This window comes from Tasmannia lanceolata, unplaced genomic scaffold (assembly GCF_043159265.1).
Source record: "Tasmannia lanceolata isolate RefF3 unplaced genomic scaffold, GAP_Taslan_0.1 ptg000015l, whole genome shotgun sequence".
NCBI lineage: Eukaryota > Viridiplantae > Streptophyta > Magnoliopsida > Canellales > Winteraceae > Tasmannia > Tasmannia lanceolata.
In genome coordinates this window covers 23516399-23541188 of record NW_027518692.1, presented here as the reverse complement: position 1 = coordinate 23541188, position 24790 = coordinate 23516399, and the positions used below count along the sequence as shown (strand labels likewise).

The 24790-nt window shown below is 37.9% G+C and overlaps 1 protein-coding gene across 4 annotated transcripts; it reads right to left on the bottom strand.

The window, feature by feature from the left end:
* Positions 1-228: 228 nt before the first annotated feature.
* On the bottom strand, positions 229-5852 carry LOC143845512 (auxin-responsive protein IAA27-like). 4 transcript variants are annotated; one of them, XR_013234448.1, is made up of 5 exons: positions 5185-5852; positions 3893-4122; positions 2478-2619; positions 1222-1335; positions 229-570 (listed from the first exon to the last, which is right to left on the bottom strand). XR_013234448.1 is itself a non-coding variant. In XM_077353890.1 (5 exons), the coding sequence occupies exons 1-5, from the start codon at positions 5688-5690 to the stop codon at positions 533-535; spliced, it is 978 nt and encodes a 325-aa protein (XP_077210005.1). In that variant the 5' UTR covers positions 5691-5849; the 3' UTR covers positions 229-532. The 4 variants fall into 4 exon arrangements, 2 of the variants coding, with proteins under 2 accessions (XP_077210005.1, XP_077210004.1); XR_013234449.1 differs by having other exon boundaries at positions 1222-1308; XM_077353890.1 differs by having other exon boundaries at positions 1222-1283; positions 5185-5849.
* Positions 5853-24790: the final 18938 nt, after the last annotated feature.

Sequence of the window (24790 nt, the reverse complement as noted above, 5' to 3'; positions counted from 1 at the left end):
CGGGAAATGATATCAGCACTACCCTGTTTTTAGATTTTAGCTAACACATCTTGTCTTTTGGTATTTATAGAGCTGTCAGAAGGATATTACAGTTCCCAAAAAGCTCTCAAATAGCAATTAAAAAAGAAAAGACAAGCTGGGTCTGTGCAATTATTAGCAATTATTAAAACATGGTTGTGCTGGTATCATTTCCCTTCCTGACAGTCCTTGCTTCAAAGGAGAAACATCTGCACACAAGAAAAGAGTGCCATTTGCAAACGACAAACCAAACATTTACATTATTACATATATAGAAATTCAGATAAGACAGACAAAATACAGACATTGAAAGAAAATAATCTTAACATCCTGTCTCTAAGAAACCTTATCTACTACAAGTTCCAATACATAGAGAACAAACCTTAAAAAATATGTAGGAACAGGGAGAGTAAAGACAGTCCCCATTTAAATCCTTTCTAGTACCTTTCAGTTGAGAAAGGGCCCTTAAACTTTCTACTTCATTCAGACTTCAAACTAAGCAGTTGTGATGTCACTAGTTTCTGTTCTTGCACTTCTCCATGGCCCTTGGAGCTGCAAAGCAAAGCAAAGCAAATTGATACACTTAGATTGCTTGAACCAATGCTCAAACATGATGGATCGCTTAACAATGCACTACAAATTGCTTTGGTATGTTTATCTATGATTGTGAATGCGTAAGAGTAAAACCAGAAACCAAAGACGGAAAATTGTGACGGGTCAAAACACAGAGTAAAATCTAGTCCAGTCGATGCGAGTGCTCGATTGATGCGGTCATAAACCCTGCAAAGTCAACAAAGTTTTGATCGACTTTTAGGCTCCGTCTCTTTCGACCTAAAATGGACGTAAAACAAATTTTATGCTCATTTTTTAGTGTAAAAATGGGTGTAAAAGTTGTTTTTACGCCCATTTTACTTTGAAAGAAACAGATGGGGAAAAATGTGGTGGGAATTTTGAAACTACGATGGGAAAAATTGAAAAGCTACCAACACCATCAAATGGTGGCAATTGTAGATACAAATGGGTCTTCTGCTCATTTTAAACTTCAAGAGGGACAAGGAAAATGATGCAAAAGTAGATTGACCAGAAAATGGATTGGAGTCTTGGTGGATGGTGGATGATCCATGAATAAAGGGTTTTAGTGAAATTTTGAAATAGGCGACCAACACCATCACATAAGATGCTAAAGTGTCTAGTCATATATACCTAATCCAATTGCATCCGATCCCTTCATGATCCTCAGCCTCTTACAAGAGTCAGTAAACATCCTGCAATTCCAAACAAAACCAACACCTAAACCAGGAGAGAATATCTTTACAGCTGAAGATAATAACATCATCAACATAGTAAGATGAGGTCAGGTCAAAACAACTGGACAAAATAAAAAGAATTATAAAATTGCAATTCCAAGTCACCACAGTGATTCTAACCAAATATAAAGAAAACATCCTTGTTTCTCAAAACTGTCAAAGATGCTGATGTCATTTTGTTTTACCTTGTTATTAAAAAATCAAACCACAACAACTTGACAAACATAGCTTAAAGGGAAACGACAAAAAAATAAAATAAAAATTAAACAAAATAGAAGAACGTCTATGTTCTTAGTTTTGTTTTTCTTCCTACATATCATCAGAGTTATCGCCTTCAAAGTTTTGAATTTCGGTTTTGGTTGAAAATTTCAGAAGAAATCCAATCACAGAAACATATGCAAAAGCTAGAATAAGCATAAATACACACTTGGAAACCATCACACACGCAAGAAAACCATCCATAATGATCTAAAAACATCGAACACCTAGTGACATGCACTATTGCACATGTTTGATAATTTAATACATACCAAATTTCACATGTAGTATACCACTATTACTCTCACTATTTTGGTTTTATGCATTTCGATTGTTTGGTTTTGGTTTCAGTAGGGATGGAAACGGAAGCATTTTGGTCGTTTCGGTAAAAATTTAAAGGGCAATGATATTTTCGCCCCCTCTGCCGTACGCATTCGCCCCCTGTTAACATGATTTGACGTCAAAAAGCGTTAAAGTTGCCCACTGTTCACGTTATAAGGGGGCGAATGCGTACTGCAGAGGGGGTGAAAATATCATCGCCCAATTTAAAACTATAATCCCACTAATCTACTAGAATTATCTTACCTAGGATCATGATCATGAAAAAATGATCCATATTACATACCTAAAAGATGAATCATAATTGGAAATGTGATGAATTTCAACAGCTCTACTTCTATGGATGCATAAATCATGAAATTCGTGCCTTAAAACTTAAAAGAACTATCAATTAAGTAATCAATGTCTTAATATTTGATGTGTAAAATTGTCGTGCATAGCAGGTAACAGAACATTTAAAATTTTGAGTAACGCAGATAATTTGGGTCATTTACAGGTAAAAGACTAACAAAAGATGCAAGAGTTGTAGTTAAGGTAACTAGGCAGTCTACTTACTCCCATGGAACATCACCAACAAGCATCCAATCTCCATCCTTGTCTTCATAAGTGAGTACGTACTCAGATCCATGAAGAAGATCCATCAACCGGCTCTCACTCAACCCATCTCTGCCCGGCACTCCATGTGAACCGCATTGCCCTGATACATTGTCATTTTATCAAACATAAGTAAACCCTTCCTAGAGTCTAATCACATTAGAATAATCAAAGCCTTTCCAGATAAAGTATTAAAGGAAATTGAGCATGTTGCAAAATTGTCATAAATAAATCCTAAAGCCCTTGCGGATAATAGAGAAAGATTGAATAAAAATCATGCTACTCCTTGTTAAATCACCTAAGAGAAACAAATCTTAGAAAACAGAAGATAGAATAGAAAGAAACAAGATGGTCCAGGCATCCGGCCATCGAACAAATTTGTAATTTGTAAGGATAATTGAGAAAATCCTCCATGGTGCTAACAAAACAATCAAAATGCTCCAAAACATCTTTAGGAAAACGAATAAGGAATAAAACAAATTAAGTGTGCCTGATCTCCAGCCAAACACCAAATTCTTTTAGAGATTGCCTTTAGGCCCTGTTTGGATGGCAAGAAAAATACTTTTAAGCGAAATGATTCAATTTTTACTTTTGAGTGAAATGATATGATTATGGTTGATATTATCATAAATTGAAGGTCAAGTAACAATTGAATAGGGTCGGTTCATTTATCTTTCTTCGAGTGCAAAAAAAGTAGGAAATTTTAGAAATATTTTTCTACTTTCGAAACTTTTCCAAAAAAATCATGCAACTCAAACAAGGCCTTAATGAGATCCTTTAAAGTATTGATAATGTTTCAGAAATACACCATCAGTTGGAAAGAAAAAGGAAGAAGAAGCAAACCATGATAGTCCGCTTGTATAATATATGACAAAAAGAAAAAAGAAAAAAAAAACATAGAATTAATTAAATAATATTTAGTTCCCACATCTTTTAGCCTGATTAAATGATATTTAGTTCCCACCTCTTTTAGCCTTGAATGGGAATCATCAGTATAGAGTACAAATAAGAGGTGATCAGCATCTTGACTCTGTTTCTCATGAAGTCAAGATTATTCTCGTAATAATCCAATATATGAGAAATTATATGATGAAGGGCCGTATAAACACGTAAAGGTTGTACGATAGAAGTACCACACTCGATATTTGATCCAACAGCCGCTCCTCAAAAAGTGAGCTGCTGTTGGATCAAATATCAAGGATGGGATGATGAGTATGTGTTTATGCAGCCCTAAATTATATAATTCCTCGCAATATATAGTAAAAACTTGCATGCAGATCTGATGTAAAAACGAAGAACCGATTTGCCAATAAGTCGGGGAAAATCATTGATGAAAATATAGTCTAAAATCAGAAAAATTACAAAGAAGATCTCACCGATAGTAAAACAGCTGAACATCTTCTCTAGCGCCGATGAGAGGTCCATATAGTTGCAATAGGTTTTGAGGTCAACCTTCCTTAGGTATGGAGCTCCATCCATGCTAACCTTCACATACAGACACCCAATTCCAGCCTTACCTTCAGCATCATCATTGTTCTTTGTCGGATTCGGCGCCATGGTGTTCTTCCGGAAAGATCGAATTGGGGGCCAACCCACAACCTGTGCCCTGTTCCAAAATTCAATCTTAATCTTTTTACTTTATGACAAGAACCCAAGTTAATATGTTACATAAAGATTAAAAATAAAGTAGTTTTTTTTTTTTTTTTTTTTTTTTTTGAGAAATGATAAAAAACAAAGTTCAAGTAGAACATGAAGAACAACCCTTTGAAGTTGAGAGGACCAAAGCTAACAGGGCACAGACATCAACAATTTACCACATCAAACTGTAAAAAAATCTCATACAAATTCCAAATGCGCGTTTAAGACTGAAAATCTAGTTAAAAAAAATAAAATTCGATCTCAAAACATTAATAAAATTATTCCACCCCATAAAACAGAGGTTAACTGGGATCAAACCATAATTAAAAGCTAAAACAAGAAAACCCTAATCTGCAAATGGAAACAGTATAAGTGGAAAGGTATAACATGTAAAAGTCTTGAGAAAAAACAACAAGGCTCAAGCAAGCATCACAAGCTGCAGCGAAAACGTGTAAGAAGAAGACCATGTATCCTTTTCAATTAAAGCGCAAAAAAAAAAAAAAAAAAACAGGAATAAAAAACCAGAGAAGCAAATAGGACTAAAGCAGTGAAGGAAAAACAGCACCAAGAGAAATTGGTTCAATTGAACAACTACATCAGTTTCATCATTTTCTGATTTGAAACTGTGAAATTCCATGCAGAAAATAGAGTCTCCTCTCAAATCATCAATAACATGAAAACCACAACATAAAGCACAACAAAAATTGGAATATGGAAACGCTAATCACCAAAACTGATACCTGTAAAAAAAATTATACCACATATAATTTTAGTTCGAGAAACCAAAAAAAAAATCAATAATAAAACCGCTAAAATTGCCAATAAAAGGAAAAATAAAGAATAAGAACAGATAATCAAAACCCATCAAGACAATCAAAGAAGAAACATAAAAAACCCACCACAAAAAAACAAATTACATCACCAGCACCAGTGACAAAACTTACTTTGAAGAAAACCCACCAAAAAACAAAGAACAAATAAATCATTTTATACCTTCTGTTTTGTTGAAATAGCAAATTAGAGAACTCACTTTGCAGCAGGAGCAGTCCCATCATTTGCAGGCTTCTTCTCTTGCAAAGGTTTTGGTGTTGGAATAACCTCTTTGAGAACAGATGAAGGACAGGATTGATGGGTATTAATATTACTCTCCACCCCACCTTGAGATCTCACCACATTCCCACCTCTTGGAGAGAACAAAACAGTCCCTTTCCCCAAATCAACCTCAGATCCATTACCCCCAGAAAAACCCCATTTCCCAGACCCATCAATAGCATCAGAAAAACACCTCTTAGACCCAGACCCAAAATTTTTCAGCACTCCAAGAGTAAACCCACTCTTATCTAGGGCTGATTTTCTCTCAGGAGAATCAGAACCAGGCAAACCAAGCCTCAGCTCAGTCTCCTTAAGGTTAAGGACATTGCTATTCTCATTTTCCTCAACAGAGACTGTAGAAGAAGAGGAAGAGATTTTCTCAGAGCTATCCATTGAAGAAACCTCTGATAAGCCTATGTAATCATGTTCTTGGGGTGTAGACATTAAACTTCAAAACAAGGGACTCTTAGAATAATACCAAAAAGCATGTAAAAAGAGAAATAAGAGAAGAAGGGCTGATTTTAAAAACAGAGGAGGAGAGGGTAGGGAAGAAGAATAAAAGAAGGGAAATGATATTTTCCCCCTGATGGATAAAAGAGAAATTATATGGGTGTAAGGCCTTACTCTTTTTTTTTTTTTTTTTATGGGTAAAAATAAAAGAAATAAAAGTTGTAAGGCCTTACACCATATAATTTCTCTATAGAAGAAGAATCCTCAGCCTTTTTGTGGCCTTTTTTTATTTGTAAGCCTCTCCATGGTAACAAAAAGTTTGAGAGAAAAAAATTACAAATTCTCAAAGATAAAAAGGCTACTGATATTGTCACTACCATTTTTTTAATAATCACACTAACTCATCTTGTCATTTATTATTTAAATACCTATCCAAATGTTACTATTCCACTTGCAAAAAAAAAGGTCTAATAGGCCATTAAAATAAAAGAAAATACAACCTTAGTTGTGAAATTATTAAAACATGGTAGTGCAAATATCAGCACCCAAGAAAAAAAATTCCCAAAAAAAAACTGTTTCACTTTTTTATTTTATTCTCAAAGATTAAGGCTACTGATATTGACACTACAATTTTTAATAATTACACTACCTCGTCTTGTCTTTTATTATTTAAACAGCTATCCAAATGTTACTACACTTGCTAAAAAAAAAAAAAGGGTCTCAGAAACTATTAAAAAAGAAAACACAACCTTAATTGTGAAATAATTAAAACATGGTAGTGCCGATATCAATAGCAAAGAAAAAAGATTAAAAAAAGAAACTGTTTCACATTTTAATTTTATTTTATTCTCTTTCTTTCTTTTTCGCGTAACCCCACCGACAGGCTACTGAAAGTTTCCGGCAAATGTTTCAGATAATGTTTTTGCCCTTTTTATTTATTCTTTTTTTTTTTTTTTTTCTCAGGGAGAGAATAAAAATCTAATACGTACCGCTAGTGCTAACGTGAGCCGCGGATTAACAAATAAATTCCCACGAGCAGCGCATGTTAGTAAAACCCTAGGGTCCGAATAAAAAGCCTATGTGGTAAAATTACCTTACGATTTTTGAGAAATCAAGTTGACAGGGGAGCGCATTATCCTACAGTGGGGCGATTTAATTATTTATTATTTATTTCACTTTTATTTACCTTTTTTTGGTAAAATATAAGAGGCTTCTATTTTACATTCGTACTCTCAATCGGACGGTTCACAAACTATTAAATAATTGGACGGTGTTGATAAGGACAGATCGGGTATTACGGTTGTTAGGGGACAGTGGTGTTCTGTTTTGAGTTGACGGTAGGACTCGACGTTGATTGATTGTCCGACACCGACTATAGTCGGTTGTCTAAATGTACTATCGGTTGATGTCAAATCGCTGGAAGGGCAATTTTTCCACATATATCCCAAGAAAAATACTCGAATTACGAAATTACCATTTCTTCTAGATTGTACGATCGATCCAATTAAAATGGATATGGATCCACAAACATCCCATTATTAATTCCAATTTAATGGCATGTTTGGCAATCATGTAAAAAATATTCCATAATATTAGTGGGGCCGGATGTTAGAGGCATGGCTTTTAAATTTCGGATTTCGGTGGAGACCAAAACCGAAATCCCTAGAATTTTGGCTAAAATTACCGAAGTTCGGCCGAAATTAACGAAATATTAAAATAATAGCTTTTTATCTTTTACTGGATTCCGGCCGAAATTTCGGTTTCGGTGAAGACCGAAGCATATGCTGAAACCAAAATTTAAAACCATGTTGAGAGAGAGAGAGAGAGAGAGAGAGAGCCTGCTTTTATGGATTTCTCATTCTCTTTCACCCGGGTGCCTCCCAAAACATCACGAATTACAAAATTGTCATAAATAAAGTATGGTTTAATATCAATTGTAAGGTTATTTTAATAATTTTCCATACAATAGTTTACCATATCTTATAAGAAAAGTGCTAAACTAAATGGCACCCTCCCAAAAAAACCAAGCTACACGGGTGCCCCCATTGGACCACCTCACCGAAGTCATATAATGGTTGGCCGTACGAGCCCTGTACTTTTTCAAAAGGTACGGTACGGTACGAACAACTCCATAGGATGATCGAAACCGTCCATTAGTTGGGCCACAACATAAATAGGTTGTGCCGCAAAAATCATTTCTATAGATGATCCTAACCGTCCAATCTATTGTAAGTTTTCATAATGTGCAGTCCCTCTATAGATAAGAGGGTTACTATCACCCTATGTAAATTACTTTTGAGGCACAACCTATTATGTTGTGTCCCACAACAAATGGACGATTTGGATCATCCTATGGAGTAGGCCGTGCCTTACTTTTTAAAAAAAATACGGGTTTGTAGGGCTGCCGTCTTATAATGTCTATATTCAATGGCTCCGGCAAACGAAGGTCATTTTAGTCATTTCATTCATTAACGAAAAACCTTCCTTAAAACTTTTCTTTAAAATTTCAGATGCCCGGTATTTGTCGTATTTGGTATATATCACTTTACACGGGAATTTGGATTTTAGTAAGCGGGTCCCATTTGCCAGATGGCATGGTCTGAATGGTCCCAAAGACTAAAAGCCCTTCAGTTCGTTTTACTGGGTGGACTTTGTTTTTGTTTTTTTTTTTTTCCATAATTTTATTACCAAAGGAGACAAAAATGCTTGTCATTTTCAGCGGTAAAATTTTATTAAGTGAGTGAAAAATTGTTACCCCTTGTGTCCAATAACACATTTATTTTCATTATTACTTGGAACTGTGATAATACCAATGAAACCCTCAAAACCTTATAATAAACTTTTCACTTTCCTTTTTTTTTTCTCTCAATTTACTCAATATAATCTCTCTCCCTTTTTTCTCTCAGGCTCTGTTCACTTGTTTTTCCGGGAAAGGAAAAGAAAAGGTTTCATGGGAATCTAACGTGGCATTGGGAAAAGAAATCTAGGGAAACTGTGCAGGAAAAGGTTTCCTGTGCCTGTTCATGTGCGCAGGAACTGTGCAGGAAAAGGTTTCTCGAGAAACTGCTTGCCCACCTTTTTTCACTAGTTTTCCCGGAAAAGTAAATCCGACCAAAATAGTGAGATTTGGTTTCCCACACTTATGAGAAAATAGACATTTCCACATCATTTTTGGCAATTTCCATGTCATTATTTGACATTTTCCACCTAGGTTTGTTACTTTCTCGGGAAAGCAAGTGAACACCAGAATTCTATCTTGTCAAGGAAAAAAGACGCTGTTTTCTAGGAATTTGCTTTCCCGGGAACGCAAGTGAACAGAGCCTCAAGGAAAAATTGCCAATGGGGGACAGGCTTTTGAAAAATTGTTAGAGAAGGACGAAATGGGGGTTATCAAATCTCTAAAAAGGGGTTATCAACCCTCTAAATGGGGTTATCAACCCTATTTAACAATTTTTCAAAATTGTGTCACCCGTTCACAATTCTTGTATTTTGGTACCCCCATTGGCAATTTTTCCTTCTCTCTCACACAGTGTTAAACGGTTATTACAATTCGCAAAAATTTACCAACTACCAATCAAGAAACAATTATTGAACTGAGAAGTGCAATTACCAAAAGTGAGAGTGAGGATATCATTCCCTTGTTTTTTAAATAATGATTAAAATAACTCTATTATATTAGAAGAGTTTTAGATAGGAGGATTGGAATCATCCTATAGAAAAATCAGAGGGTTTCATCTTGTTGAAACCCCTACAGATTGGAGGGCTAGGATCATCCTATGGAAATAATTTTATGGAAACAACCTATTTACGTTGTGGCTCATCACATGGACGGTTTGGATCTTCCTATAGTTTGGTCAGTATAGTACTTTTTGAAAAATAAGGGGCTACACCATATAAAATCTTATATTAGAAAAGGGAAAATGTCATTTCCAAGGATACTTTTAGGCTGTGTTTGGCAACCAAGAATTTTTTTTCCCTGGAATATTAGCTTACCAAGTGTTGAGAGATGAGTAGGAGACTGGGAGAGGGAGAGAATTGAGAGGCCATGCAGCAGTGAGGAGTTGATGTGAAGTGGCAGGAAAATAAGGTAAAATAATATTTTATTTAATTTAGAGTTTTTCTTGTCACTATTTTTCAGCCACTTCTTGTCCTCCTCATTCACGCTTTCTCATTTCTCTTCTCCCATTCTCCTCGCCACCAGGTAAGTCAACATTCCATGGAAAAAATTTCAAGGCTGTCAAGTATGGCCTCAGGTAAGTGATATATTTACCCCCTTTCCTTCACCGGGCCACCCCACAGTGTATTGATGACTACTCTTTTCCTAGAGGTGCAACTCATGTCGAGCGGGTCTGGTTTTCCAAAACCCTACACTACACGAGCATTATCTCAGGTCAGGTCGGGTCTTTTTTATTTTTTTAGAGGAAAACCCAAGATTCGTAAACCCAACCCTACCAAAGATATTTTCTCGGGTTCGGTCGGGTTGGGTTTTCATTTTTTTAGCGTGGGATAGTAACTAATTTTAAAGATTTTTAGAGGAAAAAAAAACAAATCTTCACACCAAAAATATCTAAATTTATGTCATCAAGTGTATAAATTTAAGGACACTGTATTCCCATAAAAGGCATGGTTAACCCAATGAAAACAATTTTATCAATATATTGGAAAATAATTTACCATGTTATTCAAGAGATATTTAAGAAAGTTACAATACACCCATATGAGTTGAATTGGGGCGCGGGTTTTGGGTTTTTTTCCTTTAAACGCAGCCCTACGCATGATTGAGTCGTGTTTTCCAATTTAAAGCCCAGCCCGACCCTACCCAATAATCTACCCAATTTGCAGCCCTACTCTTCAGACTACAAGGGAGTGGCCCAAGGAAGAAAAGGGGACGAATGTATCCTTTCTGTACTTCTATCATTAACAAAGAAACAAGGGTACTCTTGTCAAAAAAAGGTCACCAAAGTTAATTTCCTGGAGACGTGGCTCTTTAGCAAGAGCTGTTAGGAAGCTCCGAGAGACGGGCATGTCTTCCTAGCAGCCCTAATTAAAAAAAGAGAAATGATAGAATAAAGTGCGCCCTTGGAAAAATCAGCTTAAAAGGCACCCCTATCTGTCGGTTTCTACAAAGTCAACACAGTTTCCACTTTTTTCGGAGCCACCATTAATGCAATTTGCAGAACTTAACCAATAGGGGGCGCTCTTGAAGTTGATTTTTCAATGGGCGCCCTTCATTCTATCATTCCTCTTAAAAAAAACCAAAAGTTTTGGTTTGATTTAACTTTATTAAATAAAGGCTTAAGAACAGCGTTTGGAACAAACCGCACGCGTTTGCAGTCAGGTGATGAGCTGTACGGTACGGGCAATTTAAGTGGCACCATCCCACTTGGTGGGTCCCACCAGATGTGGTTTCCACGTGTCCATCTATCCAATAAAGACAATATATATAGTCTGGGAAATTATTTTTTATTTTTATTTTTTATGACAAGGAAACAGCATAGAGATAGAGATGGACCCCACAAGATGTGATTTTTAACCTTTTTATTACAATATTACCCTTCAAATATAGATAATATATCATATTTTCTACTTGCCATTTATTGTGGTCCCTCCCTACTACTAGGATGGAGGGCCCACAATTGAAACTCCAACTACAAAAGAATTGAGGAAGCCTAACATGTCTAGCTGGATCAGTGGTGGGGACCACTTCGATGATCTAAACCGTTCATCTAAAGGTAGAATCTCTTGTACCACAAGGAGATAATCAGTTAGGATTAACTTGAATAGGTGGTCCCCATCTTTACCTTTCATTTTTCAATTGACTATTTTTAAATTTTTCTTAAAGAATTAGTTACAAAGAATATCTCTTTGGTTATATTTAGTTATTATATTTTAAGCAAGACAGAAGGAAAAAAAATCTTTTTATCCGGGGAAAGGGCATCTCTAATCTAACTCTGTGGGCCCACCCTGCCGCGCACCATACCAACAGTGAGCTCCATTGTGGGCCCACCGGATAAGCTACGCACCTTTTCCCAACAGCCCAGTTGATTTGAGGGAGAGAGAGAAAAAGAAAGGTGAGCTTTTGATAAACACACACCCCTGCTTTTGCTAAAGGCACTCCCTTGCTTTCGGCTATAATTACATCAACTATTAAAAGTGAAGGAGAATATTATTACATTCAACTATTAAAAGTGAAGAAATTGGTCCACGGAATCTTTCTAAATGGGGGTAAGGAGCGTGCCTAATGCTAACCCAGTCACCCTATTTTCAGTCATGTAAATGGAAGTGCCCTACAGTGGGTGGCCAATGTTGGGATGTGGGGCCCAGTCTTGTATAGACATCAAGAGATGATGCCCCGTGTCTGGTCCATGATGAAAAAGGAATATCCATATAACTAGAGGTGGGACCCACAAGTGCTAGCTCAACCTAAAGAAGAATGTCACCTTTACCCTCTTTTTCCTAAAACACACTTATTGGGCCCCACCCATGCAGATTGTGAAAGGCCCATATCCTTCACCTATTGGGGTTGTTTACAGTGGATATAACTATATAAGTAAAGGGATAACCTTTGATGATCATGATCTTATATTCTTCTAAAATGATTGGGTAAGTAATAAGTGCCACCTTACCCGGACTATGGAATAGCTTATAAACCACGAAATAGGAACAGGAAAACCAATTGAATGGTTCATCTCTCATCCTTCGCTTGGATATATAGATTTTATAATCCAAGATTGTAAAATACTTGATTTTACAACCTAAAAACTTGATCTTATTGTAGGGAATCTAACCGGGTAGAACTCGCCCCTAAAAGCTAGCTGTTAGAGGGAGGGTGCCCATTCCCTTATAACCCATCCACATCGTTACACTTTTCCGATGCGGGACTATTTTGCTTTCACGTGGAACCCCCCCAACAATCTCCCCCCTCCACGTGAAAGCACGCAAATTTGAATCAGTGGTGATTCAAACCCGTCGCGCCGGCCCCTCCGACGCCGTGCATGAATCAGTGGTGACTCTAGCACTCCCCTTCAGCGTTAACTCTCCACAAGCCATGCTAAGTTCCTTCTGAGAAAATTTTCGCTATCTATCAATCCGCCACTCTTTGACGCCTTTTGTATCTTCCAAAAATGTTGAATCATTCATCTTACAAAAACAAGCCAAATTTGTGTACATCGGATGTGTGAAATGGATGTGGATGGGTTATAAGGGAATGGGCACCCTCCCTCTAATAGCTAGCTTTTAGGGGTGAGTTCTACCCGATTAAGTTCCCAACAAATGGTATCAGAGCTCAGGGCATGGTAACCCCGGTTTGCCTTCGTGGGCTGGAATGTCCCTAAGGGAAGACCTCAGAAACCCCGGTGTAGTATCTCGCGGTTCCCACGTTGTCACCGCGTGGAGGGGCGAGATTTTCCACGTTGCTTCCGCGTGGAGGGGGGATTGTTGGGGTTCCACGCAAAAGCAATAGTCCCACATCGGATGTGTGAAATGGATGTGGATGGGTTATAAGGGAATGGGCACCCTCCCTCTAATAGCTAGCTTTAAAGGGTGAGTTCTACCCGATTTAGTTCCCTACACTTATAACCTACAACCTAGATTGTTGGATTTTGTTCAAATAAATGAGTTTCAAATCTTCTATTAAGCCTTGAACATATATCTAATAATGGTGAACATTCTATATAGAGATTCCTGCATGATTCTTTGGATTAGGATTCATGTATGGCTCTATATTTATTGAAACATTAAATGTTAGAAGTTTCAATGAATGTGGAGATTCATGCATGGCTTTTAAGGACATGGAAATGCATAGCTCTTAAGGACCTAGAATTTACGGAGAGTCATCTAGAGATTCATGCATGACCTTTATGATTAAGGATTCATGTATGACTCTTAGAAAACTCACCTATAAATACATGAATCCATTAATGGTCACCTTTAATGGGTGTCCTTTGGGTTGCTATTTGAACTCTATAAATAGAGCCCTCATTCTAGCATCCAGAGACACCAAAAAAGGAAACTAATCTAGAACCTCTAAAGATATTAGAAAGTGTGATTCATTAGAGAGTTTGCCTGATCGGATTGTTGAGCGGTGCATTACAACAATCCATTCTCCTGTTGTTCTTAGAGGTGGTTCGGTCGTGTGATCTTTGCACTGGAGTTGGGTCGAATAACACCTTAAGGTGGGCGTTCGAGGACGTACGGCAGTATCGCAATCCAGATTGCTTGTCATCCTTCATTCAAGTCAGTAAAATTTTATATTTATGCATTGCTTTTCTTAGTTAGATCCATTGTTTTCAACTGCTTGCTCCAACAATTTCATAATGTAAAACCTGGGTTTTATAAGCCAAAACATGGATTTTACAATCCTTATAAAATCCAGGATTTAGCTTGTAAAACTCTAGATTTTACATGCCTGGATTATAAAATCCGTTTACGCAAATGACCCCTTAGATAAGGGGTTTGTTAAGTATTCACTTTGTTGAGATTTTTTAGGGATTGGGTATGGACGTGGCTTATTGGGTAGTTTTAGTTAAAAACAATTTTGTGTATGATCCAAGCATCGGACGATTGGAAGCCATAGTGCGTTCTCTTGCTGTGAGGCAAGAGAGGATGATCAAGGAGATGGAGGTGGTGTTTTCTACTATGAATGCTCGGTTTGACGAGTTGGCGGCTACACGTACGCACGGCCAAGAGGAACGCTCCAATAACCAAGAACGTAATGGTGGAGGTAGATCTTATGGCCTCTATGTGACAAATGTTTCACGTTTAATGAATTCTCGTCTTCCCAAGTACAAAAAAGGAAAGGAGAAAAAGCAACAAAAGAAAGGAGTTTGCCAGCCTTGTCAATTCCGATAAGGTCGTCGTCGGAAAATCCGTCGTTCCTCGCAACATATCCAACGCCAACGAGCAGATTCTCTTCCACGACCATCTGTGTGTCAAAATTTCCAAAAAAAAAAAAAGCGATGGAGCTTTGGTGATCCACACGGTCAGATTAGTTTGAAAATGGAGACTAATCGTAGGACGAAGAACAGAAGAAAGGGAGCAAGAAGGAAAAAGAAAAAAGATAAGAGATAAGACTTTCAAAAAGTCACAAGAAGATTTCATTTTTCTTCAACTGGCCACTGCTTCATCTCCAACCTTCAGGACAAGGTTGATTTCAAGAGGGGTGGAATGTTACGTATTCACTTTGTTGAGATTTTTTAGGGATTGGGTATGGACATGGCTTATTGGGTAGTTTTAGTTAAAAACGATTTGTGTAGGTTGTGTCTATCACTCTGCAATTTTTTAGGAGAAGTTGATATTGTTTAGGAGTATGCACGTAGGATGTTGTTGCTAAAGTTTAGGATCAGTATTGCACTTGGATTCATATAAATAATTGTAATTGATTTAATGAATGGAGGCAGAATTTTATTCCCAAAAGTGTGTCTTGTGCACAAAGAAGGACCGACCCTTCCCTCGAAGCGGGTCAAGAGGCCAATCTTCCCTCTAAGAAGATCAAATCCATTGCGATCCGAATCAGGTTCGTAACAGTGTCTGTGGTATTAGCTATCCTGCTTGGATAAGTTTATATCTTGAAATCAACTTGTTCCCTATCTACCAGTTTTATTACTGTGACGTTTTATATCCAAGGATAAAATAAACTTCGGATTGCTATTCCACAATGCCATTTCTTATGTGTCAAATGGCAAATGCTAGAATCAACTACCATCTTCTGAATGTGCTCTTGATTCATACAAGGTTTGTTTAGGGTTCCACCAAGAAAATCTAAACCGTTGATTTTTGTTGTGCCATCTTATTCATGGGTTGTCTTTTGGGGGATGGGATCAAGACCAAGTGGGCCACCTCATGGAGTTCGACAGCATCAACGGTCTTGATTTCACATACATGATACATGCTCCCAAAGATTCTGTTTTACCATCTATCATAAAAGTGACTTTCTGCCTATTTGTTCTCTATACTATCAGAGATTTTAAGTCAAGCTGATATATACACCCCTTTGTTTGGGCACATACACATCCCTTTCTTTATTTTGAACTCTTAGACAGGCTCCTAAAGCTGCTCATTAGAAACACAACTGCCTGAAAAGAGCACCCTTTTTCATGAATAGCTAATCATACAGGTATGCTATCACAAACAAACATCATTCTTTCGGTTTGAAGGGTCAAACCTTAATGAATGAAAGCTTTCTTATAGAATAAACCTATTTGGTTGAAACTAAAAGTGGGAAGGTGCCTCTAGAAGAAACCTGAGCCAAAGGTCTTGGCATGGCATGCTACTAGGAAAACTAATATACAACTGGCTCCTATTCCCATGACTAGGATTTCTGTTAGGTGTGTTTAAAGTGTCATCCTATCAGAAGAAAAAAAAAGAAAAAGGTGGTCTTGATCAATTATGTCAGCTCTGAATTCAAGAGTCTGAATCCCTAAAATTGTATTTTAGTAGTGTCAACAAGAGATAAATTATTGCAACGTTTAGATGATAGGGTGGAACCCATGTAAATAGTGGTTAAAATTCAGAAATCATAGATGGTATTTCTTTTCTACCCCAAAGATTTTGCTGTTTAAATCATTTACTGTTTGAGAATCAGAGATGGTATCTACATCTGGCATCAAGGGATGAATCCCCACATAGCCAATAATTAGGCAGAAACTAAAGTTTGATGGAGATTTTTAAGAAGGCGGCCAGACCTGAGACCTTGTGGTGGCATGGTCAGGAAACTTGGCATTTCTAATAGCCTAAGGAGATATAAACTGGTAACCTTTATGAGAGATGTCCTTGTCGGAATTTCCACATGGATTGGGATATGATACTGGAAAGTGACTATGGTCCCCAAACTAGGAGGTTGAAAATTTTGATTGAAAGAATGTCAGTCCTCCAGTTATCTGATAGATTGAAAGCAACTCAAAAGTATTTACCCAAGGGAATTGAATATCAGTCTCCTAGTTATCTGATAGATTGAAAGCAACACAAAAGTATTTACCAAAGGGAATTGTTTACAGACCACATAGCAGGTATTGGCTTTCAAAATAAATGCCAGAGAATGACACTGGAGGGGACTGACATAGTGGGACTTTCCGTTGGACCCCTTTGGTAAGTGTACTAACTTGGACGGTGTTGGGAGCTCTTTCTTATTGATAGAATTCACCACTGACCACAGGCATGTAGAAACTTTACAAATGTATAATAATGCTGAACATCACCATGAGAAAACAGACCTTTTGCCAAATAAGAGAGCATGGATTCAAGTTGGGAGAATCCCACCCAAAACTAAGAGAAAGATGTGATACTTTTATGGAAGGACAAAACTTTAGTGACAAAAAGGAGTGAATAAGTCCAGATGACTCACCTCCATTTTTCTTGCAATTCCTTTTTCTCTGACAGTAACCATGTTACAAAGATATCAGAGACAAAGGCAACAATTGTGAGAAGTAGCAGCATAAAACTGAAATATTCAGCAAGTGAATCAAAGGTTTAGGAGGGCACTATCCTGGTGAAGAAGAGAGGTTCACTCTATCTGCTCGACTCCAGTTTCCTTTCAGCTATAGTTTTCAAACTGGGGCCATTCTTTAGTGTTTTTTTTTTTTTTTTTGAATGGTCAGAAGTTTCATTAATATAAATACCGAGATAGTCCAATACAACAAAACAAGAGAAACATATACAAAAACCCAAGATCAAAAGAAATGGAAAAAATAATCTTTAGTTCAAAATATACAAAGCCCTTCTTTGGTTCATCCAACATAATCTTCAACGTTGCGGTTGTTGATACATTAGCAGTAGTGGTCATGAACATGGTACGCACATGGTTTACATTATAGATTTCATTTATGCACCATAACCCTCAATATCCAACGCTTCCCACCATGGTGTCTGTTTCAAACAGTGTATTGGAAGATAGAATGCAGTTTTTGTGTGCAAATCTGTAATTCAGGATTCGAGAATACCTTGAACAGTGTGCAGTCAGAAATCAACAGTAACTATTCTGCCAGAATTAATTGTAAACAAATAAACAAAAGTCGTTAGATCACTTATCGAGTTGAGGCACGAAGAATCTTCGCTGTCCTCATGGCAAATCTCGCTCCCACTATGACGAATTAACGGTGCAGATGGGCGTCTTGGCGTATGCCTCTAGGATTCAACAACTCTCGCTCCAGGGGTGTGCACTCACGCAGCCCGGATGCCTTAGAACTTGCTTATATGAGCCGAATCGCCTTGATCCAGAAAGCTTAGAGGAGAAATAGAAGTTCCAGAAAAACAGAGAGAAGAACAATAGAAAAACAGAAAGTCGTTCACAAAAGATGTCTTTCTGTTTTCCACACTAAGAGACACGTTAGGTTGAAACGTCGCACTCATTTAGTGCGTGAGAAACGTTTCCCAACGGTCACTAAACCACGATTACGCGTTTTCTTAAACGGTAAAACTAATTAAATAATTAGTAAACCAAGATAAAAAAAATTAAAAGGCTTTGGGCACACGCGCGCGGCTGGGCAGGGCCGGGCGGTGTGCGTGTGTGGTAAGCCAAAAGCCTGCCAGACTCAAGTGGGCGATCTGTGCGCGAATGATCCCCATAACCTCTTACTCATTCACAAGGCTAAGAGAGTGAAAGTATATATATGGCCACTCTCACCCTCTCACACTTCCCATCTAGGACTAAAGTTTTTTCATGACTTTAGTCCTTTTGGAGGGAAGCCCAAAAGCATAAAGCAAGAGAAATATATAATGACTAAAAACACCACATTGTAAGTTTGAATTACAAAAATACTTTTTTCACATAAAAAGTCAACAATTTTCTGGATTAGTGTTGTATCGAACAAAGAATAAAGAAATCATAAATGTAAATTTATCTGGTCATTTTCAACAATACCTTTTGGCTACTTTAAAACACCTCAGTAGGAAATGGACAATTTACTTTATAGCAGTTGGGTTGGACATTGCCCTTCAATTATGTTCGGGGCATTTGGGCAGCACCACACCAAGCAATGAGAGGGACCACAGATAGATACTGATGATCACTCATGCTCGGAAATAATATAGACAATATCCGAATAGGAAAATGTGCAACCAGTGCCAATAGCTTGCAAAAATAATTGCCTACGAGTTCTTCGGGCAGGAAACCTGTGGTTGAACATAACCATGTGTGCCATATTAAATAACAAGTGTGAAACAAGATGACAATGCTTACTAATTGCAAAAGACCCACTTATAGAGATGTGACGAACTATAGCTGAGTTCATAGCAGGAGGAAATCTTCAATGTAATTAAAATAGGTAGTCCTATCATCATTTTTGAAATAGGGTAATCTGTTGAAATTTCAAAATCAGGTCAGTGCCTTAGACTATTGAAAAAGCAGTGATCAAGTTATCTACCGAGCAAATGTTTACAATTTCAAATGGTCAATGATATTCCCCCCCTTCAAGAGAAATTAAGAATCTCTCTTTTTTTTCCTTTTTCCCTTTCAAGCTAATTGTTGATACCCATAGAATAAGGTCAGATAAAAAAAAGTTGACTACAACTTTTGGAAAAATGGAGGTCACAGTAGCTCTCTCTCATGCATGGTTCTAAATGTAGGCCGAAACCAACACAAAACAGCCGACATGTTTACGTTTTGATCCACACTCAAACGAAATCCTTTGGTTGACATGCATAGATTTCAGTAATCCTTTGGTCATGTGGCATAAATGCTACCACCTTTTCAGAAATTTGGTCAAGATATCAAAATTTCGACCAAAGTGCATAGAAAAAAGCCTTAATTTCCAAATTTTTGCTTGGAAAGTACTTATTTTAAGGATTTTTTTTTTTTTTTTACTTAAAAAATGAAATCCTTCCCATTGTGCAAATGCTTCAAAATTGGGAAAAGCATATTTTTCGAATAAAAAACTAATCATGTATGCATGTCAGCTTCTAATTTTATTAGATGCCAGTTCTTGTTCGAACTAACAGTTGACAGGTTCAATTTTTTTTCATTTAAAAAATTAATTATTTAATTGATTTTTGTTAAAAAATTCTTTAGGAGCAGGAAAAAGTATATATTTTTTTAAATAAAGAGTTATCATATGAGAAAAGAGTTGTTGCATTCGAGCACAGAAACAGGAGGGTGGAGACATTTGGGGGGGGTTGATCCTAACCATTCATTTGGAAGGCCCCATCATGGATGGGGGGCCTACCAAAAATCAGCTCCATTGGATCAGGAATGGGTGTCCATTTGTGGGGGCAAAAAATGGACAGATACTGTTTGTCTACAAATCTGTCTATTTTTTGCCCCATAAATGAACACCCAAAGGTGATCCAATGGAGCTGATTTTCGGTGGACGCCCTACCCATGAAAGGTCCCATAAAATGAATGCTTTGGATCCCACCCAAAATGTAACCCCACTCTGTTTCTGTGCTCGAGCGCAACAACTGTACCTCGTATCATATATGCATGCTAGCTATAATATTTTTGTATGCATGTTAGCTTCTATGCCTTTGAAAAAAAAAACTATATTTTTGAAGGAAAAAAACACAAATATGATTGGGGACCCCTCAAAAAACTCATAAAGAATATTAGGGAACCCTCAAAACTCGTGAAGAGTATTGGAGGTTCAACATCATGGAAGCAGGGTTATCTTTCTTTTGGAAAAAGAACAACTCATATTAAAGCATCATTAGCAAACATAACAACCTAATTAATGTCTATTTTCAAGATTCCAAGTGAGAGTACAAAACTAGGAGGTGAACAACCTAAAGAATGGGACTTAGATAGAATGTTGAGTTGATCAATAAGGGCCAAAGCCCGTCGATATTAGACTTTTTTATTTAATCAAAGAAGCGCCAATGTTGAGTTGAGGAATAAGGGAAACAGTGATGGCCCATGGAGATTAGATTTTTTTCATATGAGATCAGAGAGTTGCAGAGTGGGAGGAGTTTTTCCTTTGTTCATATTCCAAGAAGTGCCAATGGTTTGGTTGATCAGCTTGCCAAATCGGCCACTTTGAGGGATTCCTTGTATAATGGATTCTTGATGATGCCCAAATTATGACTTGGTTATGGAACCATTAGTAAGCTCCAAAGTGATTTTTTGGCTACAACCAAAGAAATATGGGAGGCCCTACGGGGAATGTATCCATCCGGTGAGAACATTAATCAAACATATCAAATATTTCAAGAAATATTCTCTTTACAGATGAAGAGTATTACTCTTCCCTGTGAGGAATGTGGAAGGAACTTGGGGCGAGTTCGGCAAGGTTTCTCATTCTCGACTGAATAATCAGGCAGAAACGAGATACTGAGAATCTTCCGATGTGGATCAGAGTCGCTTTGGAAAATCTCATAAATCCGCATCAATTAGCCTCAAAAAATGGAATAGATAGAAACGGGCGGAACGGGCCGAGATGTTGAACTTTATCTTCAAAGATTTTCGAGATTTCTCATTCAACACATGTAAGAGTGAGGGCGGAGAATGGTTGTCGAACAACTTAATCTCTATCAACCTCTCACCCCTGATGTAAAAGTTCAATATCAACAACGTGAGGAGTTTCGAGTTGCTAAGTTGATACCTGGGCGTCGTCCAGAATATGAACAGGTGCGAGCATAGAAATTGGAAGAGGACGAGATATGCCAACCGTTATAGAAGTTTATGCTCGCCTTCAGCAGGTTTCCATTGGCAAGAGTACTACCACTGATTTTGTTGCATGTTCTACCTTGGTCTCCTCAAGACGTGGTGGTTTTAGTCGCAGAAGTACCCTACAAAGGTCAGGATGGTTCAGGACAAGGGGGACGTCGTGTGTCACGTCAGTGCCCACATTGTGGTTATAAGGTAGAATATAACAAACAACCAAATAAAGCTAAAATGCACAAACTAATAACCATAAGGACCCAGTTTGACATAAGGCTAGCCTGGATCACTGAACTAGAAACAAAATCCAAAATGCCTTTGGAAACCACTCCACGCTTCTTTTTCACAATCAAGAACCCAGACAATTTCCATCATCACTTCCTTATGGCCATGCTTGTATTGGAGGAATTCTCAGGGAAAGTTTGAGGAAAAATATTTATAAAATTTCCTACTTTTTTAACACAAAAAAGTTAACTTGAACCGACCCGGTTCAAGTTTTAGTTATGAGAGACCTTCAATTTATTACTATATCCCTCTAAATTATCCATGATCATATCAGTTCACTCTAAATTGTGGAAGACGACAAAAAAAATTCCATTAGAAATATTTTTCCTTGCAATCCAAACAGGGCCTAAATTATCTTCACAATTTTAAAACAGAAGGTAATGAAACCTAACAGGTGAATTAGTTAGATCTTTGAACAAGGTACACTCTTTCTCTCCCCTCTGTTATTGGTGGGGCAACCAATGAACGATTTAGATCTTTGAAGATGAACACGTAAAAGGTAATAAATTCAAAATGGGCAGTCCCTCTCACAAGAAATTCACCTTCTTTTTACTGGGCTGTGAAGCTACAACTGGTACAACTGTGTTATTGGTGAAGCCTGATCTCAGTTTAATCTGGAAAGTACTGTACACTCTACCCCGACTGTGACTGTCTCGCTTGCTGCTAAGCACGCCAGGGGGTTGCAGGGGGCGAGGGTTCGGGGGCGGTAGCTCCCGACCCTAATTTTTTAGGGTATTTTTATACTGGGGGTAGTTTCATACTTTCATGAATTAGGTTTTTTTTTCTCTTTATTGTAGCGCGTCTTAGAACACCATATAAAATGATGTAATATCAGGAGACGCCCTAGAGAGGTGTGAGGGTTTGTAATCTTTTCTTCAGAATAGTGGAATCGTTGGCTTGTCGCTCTGCCGTGGACGTAGCCCATGCCAAACTGGTCGGGTGAACCATGTAAATTTGTGTGTTCTGTGTGTGATCTTTCATTTTATCTTTGCATCGTTATTCTGCTGCGTTGTTAATTCCTAACAAAATGTGCATCCACGCCTCTCTTTCTCTCTCTCTCTCTCTCTCTCTCTCTCTCTCTCTCTCTCAAACCCTCCCACAAACTGTACACACCCTCACAAGTTTCTCACTCTCCCTCATTCTCTCCCCTCACAAACCATACAGTGCGCCCACCTTACAATTTTCTCTCAACACAACTCATTGGTGGGACCACCAATTGAATGTTTTAGATCTTTGAACAGGTTGGCCCCACTGTATTTTAAAGAATAAGTGCACCTACGTGCGGAGACCATAGAACACATGTTTTGGCTCAAAACCGGCCGAGTGTGCAAATTGATCCCTTGTGCTCCAGCTACGTCAAAAAAAGGTGGTCGACGGGACGATTCAAGGAAATGGCATGCGCTCAAAGACAGGAGTTAAGGACAACCGGAGTTGGAACTCCGGAAAACCCTTCGACACTCAAGTCAGTTCGAGAAAACATATGGAGCTAAACACAAGTAAATATGCTATGTGTAGTTTATGGTGCGTACCTCTAATCCCTTCTTTAGAGTGTGGGTTTCCTTTCTTATAGGTGGAGGTTCCATGACTCTCGGTGAAGGTGGCGTGAGGCCATGGCTGTGGCTGCCATTGGTGCCTATGTTGGTACTGCCGGCTTGTCTAATTGCAATGCTGGTTCTGACTATTGGCACTGATGTCGCTCCATCCCAAAAGCTCTGTACGTGGCGATATTTGGTTGGTGAGTGTGGTAGCGCCTGATCTCTGAAGGTGCCGTGCCAGGCGGAGTTACCATGCAGATCGGAGGGTTTCAACATTGCCTAAAGCATGGCATGGCATGTCTGGCCGTGTGATCATGTTTGCTTGGGGTTTCTTTGATATCCTAGGGGCTACCTGTTGTGATACGGTCGGTGCTTGATTTCAGCCCCAGCAGCACATGTTAAAAAAGAAAAAAAGAAAAAACTTGGGCTCATATCTTATTCAAAGATCCAAACCGTTCATTTGTTGGGCCCCAATGTAAATAGGATGATGATGATCCTATCCTCCGAACTATAGAGGAAGGTATCTCTGTAATAGATCGCAGAGTTAGGGTCATCCCATGGAGATGATTTTGGGGGGAAGCCTATTAACATCGAGGCCAGCAAATGAACGGTTTGGATCTTTGAACAAGGTGGTCCCAATGAATTTTCTAATAAATACACATTATACGGTAGACATACTTAAGTGCACATATTATAAAATAATCACTTAGAGCCCACTCTGTTCGAAGATAAGGAGGTTAGGATATCATTAGAAATCTCTATAGATTGGAAGGTTAGGATCATTCAAATATGTAGGTACCATACGCGCACCTACATACAGACACTATAAGACGCATATTTATTGGAAAATTCATCAGGGGCCCACCTTGTTCAGAGGTCCAAACTGTTCATTTGTGGGCCCAGTGCAAATAGTATTTCCCATAAAAGCATCCATATATGAGTCTAACTCTCCGATCTATTATATGTTGTCTTTCCTCTATAGATCCGAGGGTTCAAATCATTTTATGGAGATGATTTTAAAGGCAAGACCTATTTACACTAGGCCCAGCAAATGCATGGTTTGGATTTCAAATAAGGTGAGCCCATGGGTTTTTTGTTTTTTTTTTGTGCAAAAAGAGTCTTCCCCTATTTACTATTTGCATTATGATATTCCCACCCCTCCTTTGGATTTCTCATAGTTAGCAAAACGTGATTAGGCAAAAAAAAGGGGACGGCACGGCGAACGGCTTACGGAAAGGGAGGCTTAGTGGACCGCTCTTTTTACAACTAATGTAACTAAAACCTCCTGGTTCAAAAAATAAAACGTAGTAAAAAAAAAAAACAACACGAACACAAGAAAATGAGTTTAGAATTCTGTCATTTGCAAAATATGGTGGGGTAAAATTGGAAAGTTGGCCAAAAAAAGGTGTTTAAAACGCATTTTAAACTTGTTTAAAATGTTTGCCTAAAAAAGACACGGAGTTTTATTCGTTGTAACAGTTTTAAACAGCACACCAATAAAACGCATTTTAAAAAAAACGCCATTTAAAACGAAGTTTTGCTAACTATGGGATTTATGGAATCTTGTGGAAAAGTTTGGAAAGAAAATTTGTAAAATAGCTCGCTCCTTTTACCCATGAAAAAATAACTTGAACAAATCTTGTTCAATTTTTATTTAGAGCGGCCTTCAATTAAACATTATATTCCTC